Below are 15597 nucleotides of genomic sequence, written 5' to 3'. Positions count from 1 at the left end.
CGACAAACTTTGCGGATGAGTTGTGAATACCCACTGGAAATTTTAATTTCCTTGGACTTTGATCAAATGAAACCAAACTCAGAATTTATAGAAACGTTAGAAGCGATGCCATCAAACACTTTGCATGAAGTTAGGATGTTCACGTTTACCAGTATTTGCCATCAAACACTTTGCACGCAGTTAGGATGTTCATGGAAGAGTTACTTCTGAATTTAAATTGATTCAAATCAATTCAAATAATTTAAACTTGATATATAGTATGTTCAAGTGAAATTCGAACTAACTCATTCAAATGTCGAGTTTTGAATTAGGTCTTGATTTTTGAACCGGTTTCACAATAACTGACTCAATTCAATCCTTTTAATTTTAATTGAATTAAAATTATGAATTTGACCAAAATCAAGATGTAAACACTCCTACTTGCAGTCAATTTAATTCAAAAATGACATCCTGGTAGTGCTTATCAACCACCCAAGTAATGGCAACCAACAAAGCCTGATTTTCTTCACAGGGCCCTATATCTCTGAAACTGTGTCGCCCATGATCTGAAATTAGAAAAACTTTAACTCACAAGTTATTGCTTGGGGTATGCAAAAAAAAACCGATACGAACCAAACCGGTTTGTAATCAAGTTGAACCGATGTTCAACCAAACTGGTTTGAAGAAAAAAGAATTGAATTATTGTAAGAATAGTTTCAATTCGAATTGAATTTTCTAAAAGAAACAGGTTCAATTCACTTACAACCAATTATTTTTTCTTTAAAAAAAATTGATTATCTCATCATATCACTTATTGTGAACCCGTTCAGAATCCATTCAATTCTTAAACCACCAGTTCGAAACTAATTCAAAATTGATTCGCTTAAGAATTGATTCCTTAAAAACATTTTGGTTCCAAACCGAATTGACAAATATAGTTTGTCAATTTTGATTTAAGAAACAAACTTATTAAAATAGTTTGGTTTGGTTTTTAATTGATTTGACCAATAACTCATCAACACACACTGATGAAAGTTTCCTTAATTATTAAAATTTTTAATCAACGTACACTTTTGTTATCTTGTTAGTTTAATTGATGAAAGTTTTATAAATAAATATTTTTGCATCGATGATTAATATAACAAATGTAAAACAAAATATTTGTATATTAATTATCAATACATCCATGTAAAAAGAAATATTATACAAATCCAAATCTTAACAAAAATGTCAATTTTAATTTACATTGATTATACTCATATTTGATGTAAAAACATCTTCTGTCAAACAATAAAAGTGATAAAAAGAGTGTGATATATAGTGTTTTAAATCAAGAACATGATTTAACTTGTTAGTAATTAAGAGTTTCAATTAGGATTTTAATAATAATTAATTAATGAATTGTACAACTAAGCCAAACATTAATTAAGAGAGGCGGGTCTAATTTTGCCTTCAATAAAATAAAGTTTTAAAGTTTTAACCCGAGAATATCCTCTTCCATTTCCAAGTTATCCCACACATGCCACGTCACTAGACTCACACCAGAAACTCTCAATGGCTGAAACTCCCACAATCCGTTTCGGCGTCATCGGCTGCGCCGACATCGCGCGCAAGGTCTCGCGCGCCATCTCCCTCGCCCCCAACGCCGCCCTTTACGCCGTCGGCAGCCGCTCCCTCGACAAGGCGCGTGCCTTCGCCGCCGCCAACGGCTTCCCCGCCGCCGCCAAGGTGCACGGCTCCTACGAGGCGGTCCTCGACGATCCCGACGTCGACGCCGTGTACGTACCGCTCCCCACTAGCCTCCACGTGCGCTGGGCCGTGCTCGCCGCGCAGAAGAAGAAGCACGTCTTGCTCGAGAAGCCCGTCGCGCTCCACGCGGCGGAGTTCGACGAGATCGTCGAGGCGTGCGAATCCAATGGGGTGCAGCTCATGGACGGTACGATGTGGATGCACCACCCCCGCACCGCCAAAATGAGGGACTTCCTCTCCGATTCTAACCGTTTCGGCCAACTCAGATCGGTATCAACCCTTTCTTTGTTAGTTTTTAACTACCTTTCTTTCCTTTTTTTTTTTTTTAAATGAACCGACCTTGTATCTCCCAAAGTAAGAAAATGTTGAATAAGTCCTAGGAATGTTAAATAAGTCCTTAAATTTAATTTCTTATTGTCATTTTAGTTCCTAAACATACGTTCTTGTTCTCACTTTTGTTGCATGATTTTTTGAATTTTGGACTAATTTGATTGTCGATTTACACTTTTAAGGACCTTTTTTTTATATATAAAAAAAAACCTTTAATTCAGATACCAATGTGACACTGCAGTACAAATTGACTTAATTGAGGAGCCAAAATGACTGTATACACCATTTTTTAATTCAATTTTGCTTATTCTAGGCATAGTTTTTCAGCGTTTTTAGATCGTTATGCCCTCCTATGGAAAAGTTGAATTTCAGGACCAGATAAAGTGGGTTTATGCATTGTCCATCTCCAGCCAAATGGACATTTATGTTAGGGAATGGGTTAGATATAAGGCATTCATAAGTTTACACCTCTAGCTCTTGGGAGAGTTGATCTTTAAAAAATATGAGAAAGATGGCACTTCATCGATGATTTGGCTTCAGATGCAATGTTTAATTTTCATATTTGTATTATCTTAGTATTTGAATATTGAAACCCTTTTAAGTAACAGTGATTAGATTTTTGGCTTGCCTTTTCACAATGCTTGTAAGTTTTGGCTTAGTTTCGATTCCATTAATTAAATCTCATCTTGAGTTTTTCTGCTTTACTTGTTGAAAGTGATCAAGGTAGTGTAGCTTTTGAAATATAATCAAAGGCACAAGTAGAGCTTTGTATCTTCTCACGGTCTTCTAAGTGCGGCTTCGTTTTTTAGCTGTCATTTATCTGATGTTGAATCATGCAGTTGCTTGCCTATTCAGTATTCAAATGGTACATCATCATTGCCATATTTGTTGAAATCACACGGTCTTTTGGGCCCTGATATCTTTTCCCTAAGTACAAGATGCAAAGTTAGGTTCATTCTCAAGGAAATAATAAATTGTTCAGTTGAACGTATTAATAAACTGTATTGTTACTGTGCTGGGTATGAAACTTTGTGTATTAAATTTAATCCAGATTCAAAATTAGTCGTCAATAACATAGAGCTACTTACAAATTGTCTCTAGCAACCATAAAAGGTTCTCAATAAGTATAAAAATCAAAGCAATAGAAATATGTGTCAATTAATCATTTTCAATTTATTTTTAATTTGCATATTTGATACTTATCTTACTTGGTGGGATATGGCTTTTGTTGTTGTTGTTGTTGCATATTTTATTTGTTTTGTTTTACTTATGCATCTATCTAAATAAATCAGATTTGCTTCCTTTGTTCTCCACATTTTTACTGATGCATGCCATGTAATAATGCATATTGTTTGGACTTTGGACTTTAAATAAGTAGCTATTGAATGAAAAGACAAGTTAAAAGACATTCCTTGGAGGCTTAGACTGTTGGCCATGTTAGAATGTTGGGGAGGGGGTATGATGTATTATCCATTCATGTTCTACATTGATAAATCATTTCTTTTTGAATTGCACAGATTCACACTCATTTTACATTTGCTGCTGATGCCGATTTCCTTGAGAATGACATTCGTGTGAAGCCAGATCTTGATGCACTTGGCTCTCTTGGCGATGAAGGGTGGTATTGTCTTAGAGCAATACTCTGGGCTGCCAACTATGAACTCCCTAAAACTGTAATAGCCTCACGCAATCCTGAGCTTAATAAAGCTGGGGTGATATTGTCTTGTGGGGCTTCTTTACACTGGGAAGATGGGAAAGTAGCAACCTTCCACTGCTCCTTCTTGACCAACTTGACAATGGATATAACTGCTGTTGGGACAAAAGGAACACTACATGTTCATGACTTCATTATCCCTTATGAAGAGAAGGAAGCATCGTTTTATGCAGCTACAGAAACAGGCTTTGATGACCTTGTGTCAAAGTGGATCCCACAGCCAAGCAAGCATATAATAAAAACTGATATCCCTCAGGAGGCTCTTATGGTAACAGAGTTTGCTCGTTTGGTGGCAGATATCAAATTCAACAACTCAAAACCTGAGAAGAAGTGGCCAACAATTAGTAGGAAAACTCAACTGGTATTGGATGCTGTGAAGGCTTCAATTGAGAGGGGTTTTGAGCCTGTTCAGATTCAGGAATGAGATGTATGTATTGTTTCTGTGGCTTGTTGAACTGAGGTCTTTGTTCCATTAGTGCATCTCAAAAGTCATTTCTATTTTATTTGTATTTTTAAGCAGTCATTGCTGACCTGTGCATAGAGGAGGAATGCAGGGTCTGAAGACTCTTACACAATGCACATTTTTATGTACTTCAAGGATGGTGACGGGGAATGAACCAAATAAATAGTTCTAACAACTTCCTTACCTGTTTTCATTTGTGATTATAGGAGTGCTTGCCTAATGCCTAGTCATTTTAGCTAGTTTATACTTTTTTTATTAGCTTATAAGCTTTTGAGTTGGGCTATTTGGCAGAACTAATTTAGAAGTAAGCTTAAGTTTATAGAACTAGCTGACAAGTTAGCTTAAATTTTAAAAGTTACTTTAAATAGCTTATAAGTTAACTCTTAATATGTGATTTTGGTCCATTTATTTCATTTTTTCCTTTTTTTAATTAGGGTATCTCTTAACTAAAAGTCAAAGATTAATTTCTCGAGAGAGACTAAGATCCATTTAAGGAATTGATGTTTCCTAACATATTTTTCTATAGACATGATAAGTACTCGAATTGATGATCATATGTTTAAGGAATAAAATTATCTATCAATTACAACAATGTTATATCATGTTGGTTTATTTTCACAATTTTAGTTTCTATATTTTTAAAAATTCACAATTTTGATCAAATCTTTAATTTTATATGCATTTATTCTATTTTTTACATTTTAATTAATTAAATTATTTTTTAATAGTATTTTAAATGAATATGATAGATGTAGACTACAGTATATAAAAAATTGAGAATTGTATCAAAATTGTTATTGTTTTACAATGTACCAACTAAAATCGAGAAAAAAAAATAAAGGACCAAAATCACATATTAACAAGGAAACTAAAATTATAATTTAAAAAAAATAGCACATTTTTTTCAACAAACCACGTAGCTTAACTGATATATTAAGTGTAAGTGTAATTTTTTTTTCAACAAACCACGTAGCTTAACTGATATATTAAGTGTAAGTGTAATTTTTCTTATAAACAAAAGTCTAAGGATTACTGACTCCTTATAGATTGATTTTAATAGTAATACTTGAGGATCTTTTCCATTTCGTTATTAAACTGCAATGCCTCACATTTGCTAAATTTTGTCCTATATAAGAAAAATCTACCTTCCTAGTTGAACTACTTTGATTTTGACAAATCTTTTTAACTGTCAATAAATACCAAGAACTTAGTTAGTAGAGAGTTGTCAACAATTATCACCTGATTAATAGATTCAACGCGCTGTGTTTGTATTGAGCAAATTAATTAAAGCAACAATACCTTATTTGAAGGTGAAGTTTGTAATTAAGATGGTTTACATGCTCTGGGCCTGTAACTTTATAAAAATAGAAACATGGAACATGATTATTTTTTAATTTAATCTGAAAAGTAGTAAAACTGGAATATAAATAAAGTTGAAAGCTGTTGGATATAAAATGAAATTTGATGTCAAAACGGTAAGAATTGGTTGAGTAAAGAAATCAAAATGTCTAATTGTACTTGTAAAGTTTTCAGAATTTAATTCTGGTAGGTTAGTAGTCCACCACTTTCAAGCTAAACCAAATTGTAATTACTTTTACAGTGTAAATAGCATCTGAAAATGTTTCTTCTTTTGTAGTTGTAGTGAAGTTATGTATATCAATAACACTAATCAACAGTTAATTATCAATAAATGGTAAGTATTAAATATACCCTATCTCTGTTTATGAGAGTAGTTTTTTTTTTCTAATAAAGAATATAACTTGAACATGCGTATGTGTAGAATACGGCATTTCAGTGTATCCGTGCGTGATAAGTATTAAATATACCCTCTATCTTACAATCATTTTTCCAAAAATTTCATTAAAAACAACTTCACTCAATAAAGCAATATATACTCTAAAGACTATAAGATACAAAAAACTGACATAATTCGTTGAAATATCCCTCTTCAATTTCTTCCTCAAATATTTTCCTCGTTGTACTAACTAACATGGACTTTCTCTAATCCTGCTAAGCCATTCACACTGAACTCAAATCATATTTAATGACAAAGATTAAGGATAGTGAAGTCATATCATATTTAATGACGAAGATTAAGCCTCCTCAACATAACTTTCTATTAAAATCTGTTCCATTCAGCTGAATGCTGATATAAAATTTCCCACAGGAATGCTCAGATACAATTGGAAGTAGTATTGTAGCAAAGTGAACATTTTTCTCTCATGAAAATGTGGCTTGACAAGAAAATTATCTTCCTTCTAACTCTGATTTGTTTTTCCTTAGTTGGAATCAATTCCCATGGATTGAAGGAATACCATTTTGTTGTGAGTTCTGTTACATACTAAACCACTATCTGCCTTTGCATCATAATTTTTAATTGGTTTTATGTTAGTTTGTTTCCCAATTCTTGTTGCATGAGATTGCATGCTTAGTAGTTCCTCTTGAAGTACATGCAGTGCTATCTATTATTTATATATTAGGTCATGGTTCATAGTTAGAATAATTAAATAGCTAATTTGATAAATTGTGTAGGTCAAAGAAGCTCATTATAGAAGACTCTGCAGCTCAAAACCCATATTGACAGTGAATGGACAATTTCCAGGACCAATTATTAGAGCCTACTATGGCGAAACGATATTTGTCAATGTTCACAACAAGGGAAAATACGACATCACCTTGCACTTGTATTGATTTCTTAACCATACGAGCTTTGATGTTATTTGGTGAGAAAAAAAAAAAGCAAGGGTAAAATGTGTTTTAAATCTCTTAATTTTTGGTCAAAATCTATATAAGTCCATATGTTTTTAAAGTGGCAGTTCTGATCCTCATTTTTTTTATTGAGGAAGGAACCATACGATGGCATGCTCATAGTGACTGGGCAAGAGCCACTGTCCATGGACCTATCTATATTTATCCAAGAAAGGGTGAATTCTACCCTTTTCCCACACCTGATGAAGAAGTTCCCATTGTATAAGGTATGAAAATCCTTTACACTATTCCTTTACCCTTTTAGATATTTATTTATCTTTGCTTATTTAATTTTGTGTACTTAGGAGAATGGTGGAAGAATGATGCCAGAGATGTCTATGAGGAATTTCTCAGAACTGGAGGAGCCCCAAATGATTCTGATGCTATCACTATAAATGGTCAACCTGGTGATCTTTATGCTTGCAAAATCAGGTAGACATCAATATTTTATTTTACATTCATCAACACAAGCATATGATGCCATAATTATATGTTTATGCTCAAGGAAAGAAAAACTAGGAGTAAATCTACGATTTAGTTCCAAAAGTGACAATCTGTATTGATTTAGTCCATGAAAGTTTAATGTCTAGTGTCTCAATGTGACATCATAACAAATTAGTTCTGCCTTCATGAAATTAGATAAATTTGATGAACGAGTTCAATGAAATGGAGTAGTTTGTACTTAACAAATTTGTGGACTAAATTATTCACACAACTTCAAAGAGAAAATCAATACATATAAACACTTTCAAGAATGAAATTATATATGTATTCAATCTAATCTTTTATGTTTTCTTTTGTAGACGTGTATTTTCATTTCACAATTACTATTTTTTTTATAATTTCAGAAACATTGAGTTAAATGCACACCAAGGAAAGACTTATCTTCTGCGCATGGTCAATGCTGCAATGAATCTCAATCTCTTTTTCTCCGTTTCAAAGCACCATCTCACAGTTGTTGGTGTTGATAGTGGCTACTCTAAGCCATTGACAAGAGATTACATATGCATAGCTCCAGGACAAACAGCTGATGTATTATTGCATGCCAACCAAGAGCCTAATGACTACTACATGGCTGCAAGAGCATTCAAGTGCATTTGGAGTTTCCTTTAATAATGGCACAACCACAGCTAGGATCCACTATGATGAGAATCATGCTCCAAACAAATCTCTTTCATTACCTTATCTCCCTTATTACAACGACAAAGAAGCAGCTTTTGACTACTATGTTAGCATCAAGGGCTTAACTGAAACATACCCTTATCAAGTCCCTACAAACCACTCATGAGGTAACCACCCTTTCAATTAACACATTTCCATGCCCTGAAAACCAAACCTGTGAAGGACCGAACGGACCGCGTTTAGCTTCTAGCATGAACAACATAAGTTTTGAAGACCCCAGAGCATTGACATACTAGAAGCCTATTACTACCACATCAAAGGGGTGTATCACAAGGGGTTTCCTAAATTTCCTCCATTGAAATTTGACTTTAATGCAGAGTATTTGCCTCTAGAACTTTAGATACCAAAGGAAGAAACCAAGGTTGCTCTTACTAAATATGGTTCAACAGTGGAACTTGTTTTTCAATGGAAAAATTTGGTTGCTGGGATAGACCATCCCATGCATCTTCATGGTACTAGTTTCTTTGCTGTTGGATATGGGTTTGGGAATTTTGACATACACAAGGACCACAAGACATACAATCTCATTGATCCTCCCATTATGAATACAATACTGGTGCCCAAGAAAGGTTGGGCCAGCATAAAGTATAGGGCTGCTAACCCAGGTATGTGGCATGGGAAAATTTCTCCTTTTAAATGCTATTTTTATTTGAGAAAAAGGATTATACACTACCAATTAATATAAAAAAATTTAAATAATCATCTAATCACAAACTATTATGTATAAATAAGTTTGTTGACTTTTATAACAATTACTTTAAAAGTCATATGAATAATGATTTGTGATGTAATTATATGATAGTATAAAAGTATTTTAGAGCTGACCATTAAACTCTTATTTTAATAAATAATTTATGCATTAACAATGTAAAGTGTGTCATGTAATTACAAATTGTTATGTGAGAATTGAGATAAATTTATTAACTTTTTTAATAATTATTTTAAAAATTTTAAAAAAATATTTTTGATTGATTGTTGATGAAATTTTGTAAGATAGTTATTATTAAAATTAACAAAGTTATTATAAATGATGACGGGAAAAACACTTTACTGTTGAAGCAAATTCATTTGCATTTTCATGTTCTATATTAATGTATATAATTCATTAATGATCTCATTTTGAGTAAAATGAAAATGCGAACAATAATTTTAAGCTAATATAAAAATACAAAAAATCAATATATCATAGATTTTCAATATTTTTATTTTCTAAAAACAGAAAATAAGAAGTCAAACCAAACATATTTTCAGAATTATAATCTTTTGAAAATAAAAACAATTTTCAAAAAATGAAAACATAAAATAAAAATGGAAACCAAACACACCCTAAAATCCTACCACCACCTCCATATATGTCCCCGTGTTGAAGAATATTCCTCTGTAGAAAATTTTAATAAGATGGCCACATGGCACGGTTGTTTTAACTCATGCTTTGGGAACTGTATTAGAAGAATTAATAGAATAAAGTTTTGCATATGTTACTGTTAGGCTTTTATTATAAGGAAAATGTTACATGGACAACTTTATACTACTTAAAAAAGAAATATGGGTATATGAATATCATGACTAAAATATTTAATTATACGGTCTTTTTGTTTTTAATGTGCCTATTAATATTTGACCGATTTTGATTCTTCATTTGTTTTTTTTTTTTGTTTGATTTTTGGTCTTCACTGGATTAATTCAGTTTCATCATCTTTTTCGTTTCATTTTCTCTCTCTGTTACCAGAAAAAGAAATGCCAGAACTCGAAGTAGAATCCTCTAATTATGTAATTTAAGGGCGTAAACATGACATGATTTGATATAAGATTACCTCTAATCATCAAGAAAAGAATTCATTTACTTACAAATTAACGAGAAAACTATGAAAATGAAGTATGCGCTATACGTAAAGAATTAAAGAATTGAACAACAAATTGAAATGAAATTTAGAAACTTGCAAATGGCAAGATTCTTGTATCTGGTCAGATATCTCTGCCAACAAACAAATTTGCTAAGCAAAGGAAAATTGTTTGAATGTGCCGCACTAGGTATTGCTCACACTCGGTTGGTTTGCCATGTATGTTAAATATATGGTCCATGCATAGGCGCAGGCACTATTCAGCAGTGGCTGCAGAAATTGAAAAAAGATATTCAAATCAGGACAACTAAACAAAATAACTGCTGAGTTGAAGCTGCTGATTAAATTAAGACAGAAAATTGTTCTTAACAAAGACATTTCATCCACAGTCACAAACCTGTAACTGGACTGGAACGAATCTGAAGGTAACAAAATCACATACAGGCCAAAACATAGCACCGCCTAATAGTGTAGGAAGTAGATCTCTCTTCAATCTGGCAATGACTTCAGGCACACCTTCACCTGATATTCGCATCAAAATGTTAATTCAGAATCACCAATAACTTTTGTAAAACATAAGGGTAAAAACTGTATGCTTATTCCATAAATATGATCCTGCTTTTATAAACTTCTTCGTAAGTACTTATAGGAAAAGAAAATACGAAGATAAAATGAATTAAGCTTCACACATTAGTTAAAATTAGCCATTGCATAAATTAAATTTTTTTTTGGAACAATTAAATGGGAGAATTTCTATAAATTAGCTAATGCCAAATATGGCCATAGCAGATTTTAACAAGCATAGCTTACGTTACAATGCCAACTAATGCATGGAAATAAATCAAATATGCACATGTTAATCAGTAGAGGGTTAAATAGCAAGGCAGCGTATAGATCACAACCATGGTTAAACAGCCCAAGTTCCCTACACCTGAGTCTGTAACTAGCAAAAGAATATTAGAAAAAACTATGAGGGTGTATTGAAGCCCATAAACACATGTCAGTGAAGTATCATATAAACTTATGGAATTGAAGATTTAAGACAAGGTCAGCATTCAAGAAGATAAAAATCACCTTGAAGAACACCATTATAAGAGAAGAAAACAGTATTGATGATAGGACCAAATATAGCTTGCCCCAATAAAATTTTCTTCAAGGTTGATAGCACATCTGTCTTCGGTATAATTTTGGATAGAAAATTAAACCACTTATGCTGTACTGGCCCCAATATTAGCAACCCATATATTGCCATTCGGGACGTCCTCATTAAATCATATGAAGCAGGAAAACTGGGCAATGTAATAATCTAACAAATGTGTAAATCAGTATGTTAGTGACAAAGACCCATTAAAAGTCAAAAGAAGTAATAAAAAAAATAATGACAGCATTTTTACCCAATTCAGTAAATAGAGTATGCTCCTCCTAGAGCATGATTTAAAACAGACAAGTAGTTTGATAAAATTAAAATTCATTAAATATGTTGAGAAGTAATTTAGTCATCCTTCACCTAACTCATACAATTTATACAAATTATTACAGCAGTAGCTACCAGCTCAAATATGAGTATTCATTAGACCAACAGCAAATTGAATTAAGAGAGGAGGAATATAGTGTGAATGCTATCTTACTTAGTACTCTTTCACCAAGCAGATTTAAAAATGACAACAAGTACAAGTCTAGGTGTAAATTTTTTAACAAAGGCTTATTAAAACGAGGTCTAGACTGAATTTTATTTTTAAGAAGCTCAAGTTTATGAAAACAAATTGAAGTTATCTTACAATGTAGAAAACCCTTTTCTAAATTTAATCTATTTCAAATTTGTCTAAGCATTTCCTTCAGCAGATCATTCAAACATGTGGCTTTATTCAGATTATGTCCTTCCTTTATTCCTCTGTTTCCTTTCTTAGTTGATTTGGATAAGTTGATTGTAACTTATAAGAGAATTTCAATTCATGTTACCTTCTTATTTTATTCTGCAATTAGTAATAATTAGAAAAGTTTATCCAAACAGAACCTTAAGTCATCTTCAGAAAGATAGGCTAGAATGACGGAAATTTGAAAAGATCTAGTAAGCTTCTTGAAATCCTAAGAACAATATTGAATAAAACTTTTAATTTTACAAAACACAAAAAAAAGAAATCCTTTTACTTGACCAAAATATCAGAAAACTGCAGCATATTAATCTCAGAAAATTTTCTAATAAATATAATACCTACAAAAGGTCAAGCAATGAAAGAGGAAAAAGAAAATCCCACCAGAGTTATTCGAAGTAGAATGCAAAGTAATCATCTCATATAAAATCAACCAAAAGTTTTTGACTGGAGGTAAATTGAGAACAAACTTGAGTCTCTAACATCCCCGCAAGAGGTCAATACATGATAAGTTGATATCACAAAATCGTTACCTTTCTCATAATTAATTCATCAAAAAGATCTCTTTGACTAATATCTATAATCTATATCTATAACAATAACAAAGGGAGGATGTTTCCATTTGATTTACAGTTTTTAGATTTTTCCACTGTTTAACTGTAATTGAAAACCACTTCACTATTCTATTTCAACCTCCACGTCAATTACATTGATAAAAAAAATAAAATAAAAAAATGCATCAGTATATATGCATGCAACAAATCCAATCTCAGAATAAAAAATGCAGACACCCTGCTAGTAACAACATAATGCCAACAAGAAAACCAAACTAGTCACAAGAATAAACATTAATGGCAAACACTTGGAAATAAAATTAGCTCAATATCACCTTTCACAGAAAGCTAATCTCGTTATAAAAAAAAAAAAAAATTCTTTTGGATTTTTAGCAATGTATCTCACATGCAATTCAGTCCTTAAATTATTCAAACGCGTTGCATATCAGCGATAACAAAAGGGTCACCAAAACTGGTCGTTTAAATTTGAGCACTTGACAAACACAAGTTAAGAACGAAGGAGAAGAGTTTTTCCGTTACGGCGTTGTTACCTGGGAAGTGAAGTCAGCAGCGGCGAAAACAAGCGACGACGTTACGCTCTTGGTGACGAGAGGATAAGTTTGGAGCATGCGCATATACCATCCCACGAACCCGAACTTGTGAGACTTGCCAGACGGAGAAGAAGAAGAAGAAGAAGATGACGACGATGATGAAGAAGATGAAGAAGAGGAGGAGAATCGCGGTAGCGAGAGAGAAGCGCGTTGGTGCGGTGGCGCTTTGTGGTGGAAATGCATTCTGGTGAGGCGGAAGCGTCGAAGATGCGGAAGCGGGGTGGCGAGGAAGAAGCGTTTGGGAATGTGTCTTGAGGCCATGGTGGCGCGTGGAACGTGACGAATGTGGAGGCTCATGGCGTTCGCATTTGCAGTGGCATATTTGGTTTCAAGAGAAAAAGCGTTTGTGGTATTTTGTATGCAGAGATCCGAAGGTGGTGCCGTGGTGCCAAGGACAATATCTTGTTAACTGTAAACCAATTAAGGGTACCAAAATAAAATTCATTTCATAATATTTTTAATTCATCCAAATAAATTCTCACGTTTTATTAGTATGGATTCACCATGAATTTTTTTTGCCATAAATATAAGGCATAGTAGTTATTTTCCTTGGTGCATGATGAGATGATGTTATTTTTCTTTGTGTAGCCGTTGGATCGATTAGCAAAAATGTTTCGCCAATATTTTCATATATAAATTAAATGAAAAAGATTTAAATAAACTAAAATAAAATCTTTTACTTATAAGTAATAAACTTGGGAAGTATCTTGTAGATGCTCTAGGATTGTTATACTTGGGTCCAATTGATCCATTTAACTAAGCAAGTCAAGTCAAAAAGATTTTTTTTTTATTCTGGTCACCATTTTGAAAATCAACTTGATCCTATTAACTGGTTAATTAGGCGAGTCTACTAGGATAAACTCATTTTGTCAACTTTACTGAAGGGTCCAATTGGTGCAATTCAAATTTAGGAGACTAAAACATTACTATTGTGATATCCAAGGAGGAACAAAAAATGTAATTAAACAAAAATTATATAATTAATTAAAATTCTAAATAAAGTGAGATGGGTTTCTCACAAAATTTTCCAAACTCAATAAAATCTTATAAGAATGAGGTTGGATTTAAAAAATTTAAACTCGTCTCTTTTAAAATATGATAAAGGTCAAATCATACCTTAATGGAAATAAGTGACTTTCGATCTTCCTTTACAAACACACACCCGGAATTATTTCAAATAAGTTAATCTCAACTTATATTCTTTCCGATTTGAATTGGCATAAGTATCGAAATTCTTGTAAATACCCCCCCTACTTGGTATCTACTTCTGGATCTTCTCCGATGTCATTAGGCAGCTTGACCGAAATATTGATAAGAACAAGTGTAATTTCTTTTATAAGCTCATTTTTTTATAAGTATAATCAATCTGATATTAGTTTCTAATTTAAATTTAAGATATTGAATAATATGTAAATTAAGTAAAATTTTAAGTTTGAATCGGAAATCCAAAAATGATAATCAAACAAGTTTTTAGATGAATATTAATCTTTGGAAAAGCTAACGAATATTTTCTACCAATATCAGGCTATCTTATAATCACTGCAGAGGGATTCTGTTGTCTTGGTCGGAACAAAAGGAAACTTAAATGACAGAGAGTGTATGTTGGTTAGATGGTATAATTAGAGGGTTTCGATGTTAACTATAATAAGGAAGGGCCTGATATCGATGTTGTACTTGGTCTGGAGGGTGTTAAAGTTGAGAGAAGGAAGGTGTATTTTATATGCAGCTACTGGTTTCAACAGGATGGAGTTTAGATGGTTAGTAGTTATTTATGTCAGTTGAGAGTGTAAATGGAAACTAACCATGTAAAGCTCTTGGTTACTTTGTAGATGGATTTTGGTATCCCTTGTAACATCTTTTACATAATTTTTTGGCTGATTAAAAAAAGTCATGGTGACCCAAATAGATATATATAGGATCAATAATAAAATACTCAACTCATAATTAATATATATATATATATATATATATATATATATATATATATATATATATATATATATAAAGTGTATGATATGAAAATGATTAATCACAATCATTAGATTTAAGTGAAAGATTAAATTAAAATATTTTAAATTAAAATTAAAATTTTATTTAATCATAAAATCTCTAAAAGATTTATCAAATTGAAAATCAAATATTTTAAAGATTTAACTTATGTCATCCTAAAATATTTTAAATTTATCATCACGGTTATGACAATTTTCGTCACAACTGATATGAACACTACCACAAAATCATCACCACAACAAACATCACCATTATGATCACTGTCATGATCTCTATTACTTCTACTATTACTGTCACCATCAAATCTAAATTCATTTAAAACTCTCCACCATATGTGTATTTTGCTAATGTGGTATTACACCAAGTCAAATTTTGTACGGGTTCACGAGTATATTCATATGCAATAAATCAAATTAGTCTATAAACTTTTCTAAAAACATAATTTTTTAGTAAATAATTAACGAAATAAAAAGTTATGAGTTTAATGATTAAAAATAAATTTAAACCAAAATAGGTTAAATTAGTTTTTTCCTCTATAGCCTTGA

The 15597-nt window shown here is 32.2% G+C and overlaps 2 protein-coding genes and 1 pseudogene across 2 annotated transcripts; 2 read left to right on the top strand and 1 right to left on the bottom strand.

Annotated features, from left to right (window-relative positions):
* Positions 1 to 1359: 1359 nt before the first annotated feature.
* On the top strand, positions 1360 to 4410 carry LOC100778071 (uncharacterized oxidoreductase At4g09670). Its single transcript, XM_003518363.5, has 2 exons — positions 1360 to 1998; positions 3576 to 4410. Exons 1-2 carry the CDS (start codon positions 1534 to 1536, stop codon positions 4194 to 4196), a joined length of 1086 nt encoding a protein of 361 aa, XP_003518411.1. The 5' UTR covers positions 1360 to 1533; the 3' UTR covers positions 4197 to 4410.
* Positions 4411 to 7008: 2598 nt separating this feature from the next.
* Positions 7009 to 8872, top strand: LOC100797403 (laccase-15-like; annotated as a pseudogene).
* A 1072-nt stretch (positions 8873 to 9944) lies between these two features.
* On the bottom strand, positions 9945 to 13462 carry LOC100796872 (PXMP2/4 family protein 4). The gene is made up of 4 exons (XM_003519919.4): positions 12983 to 13462; positions 11081 to 11312; positions 10404 to 10528; positions 9945 to 10276 (listed from the first exon to the last, which is right to left on the bottom strand). The coding sequence occupies exons 1-4, from the start codon at positions 13337 to 13339 to the stop codon at positions 10193 to 10195; spliced, it is 798 nt and encodes a 265-aa protein (XP_003519967.1). The 5' UTR covers positions 13340 to 13462; the 3' UTR covers positions 9945 to 10192.
* Between the last annotated feature and the right edge of the window lie 2135 nt (positions 13463 to 15597).

The sequence above is a fragment of the Glycine max genome, chromosome 2, assembly GCF_000004515.6.
Source record: "Glycine max cultivar Williams 82 chromosome 2, Glycine_max_v4.0, whole genome shotgun sequence".
In the NCBI taxonomy this organism is placed as follows: domain Eukaryota; kingdom Viridiplantae; phylum Streptophyta; class Magnoliopsida; order Fabales; family Fabaceae; genus Glycine; species Glycine max.
The sequence above is the reverse complement of the archived record's forward strand: the minus strand, read 5'-3'. Positions and strand labels throughout refer to the sequence as shown.

What these genes read in the sequence shown, in the direction of transcription:
- LOC100796872 (XM_003519919.4), bottom strand. Translation starts at nt 13,339, where the DNA reads ATGAGCCTCCACATTCGTCACGTTCCACGCGCCACCATGGCCTCAAGA. An exon ending in TTATAATGGTGTTCTTCAAG is followed by an intron (nt 10,529 to 11,080) that starts GTGATTTTTATC and finishes TGCGAATATCAG; the next exon opens with GTGAAGGTGTGCCTGAAGTC. An exon ending in TCGTTCCAGTCCAGTTACAG is followed by an intron (nt 10,277 to 10,403) that starts GTTTGTGACTGT and finishes CAATTTCTGCAG; the next exon opens with CCACTGCTGAATAGTGCCTG.
- LOC100778071 (XM_003518363.5), top strand. Translation starts at nt 1,534, where the DNA reads ATGGCTGAAACTCCCACAATCCGTTTCGGCGTCATCGGCTGCGCCGAC. An exon ending in GTTTCGGCCAACTCAGATCG is followed by an intron (nt 1,999 to 3,575) that starts GTATCAACCCTT and finishes TGAATTGCACAG; the next exon opens with ATTCACACTCATTTTACATT.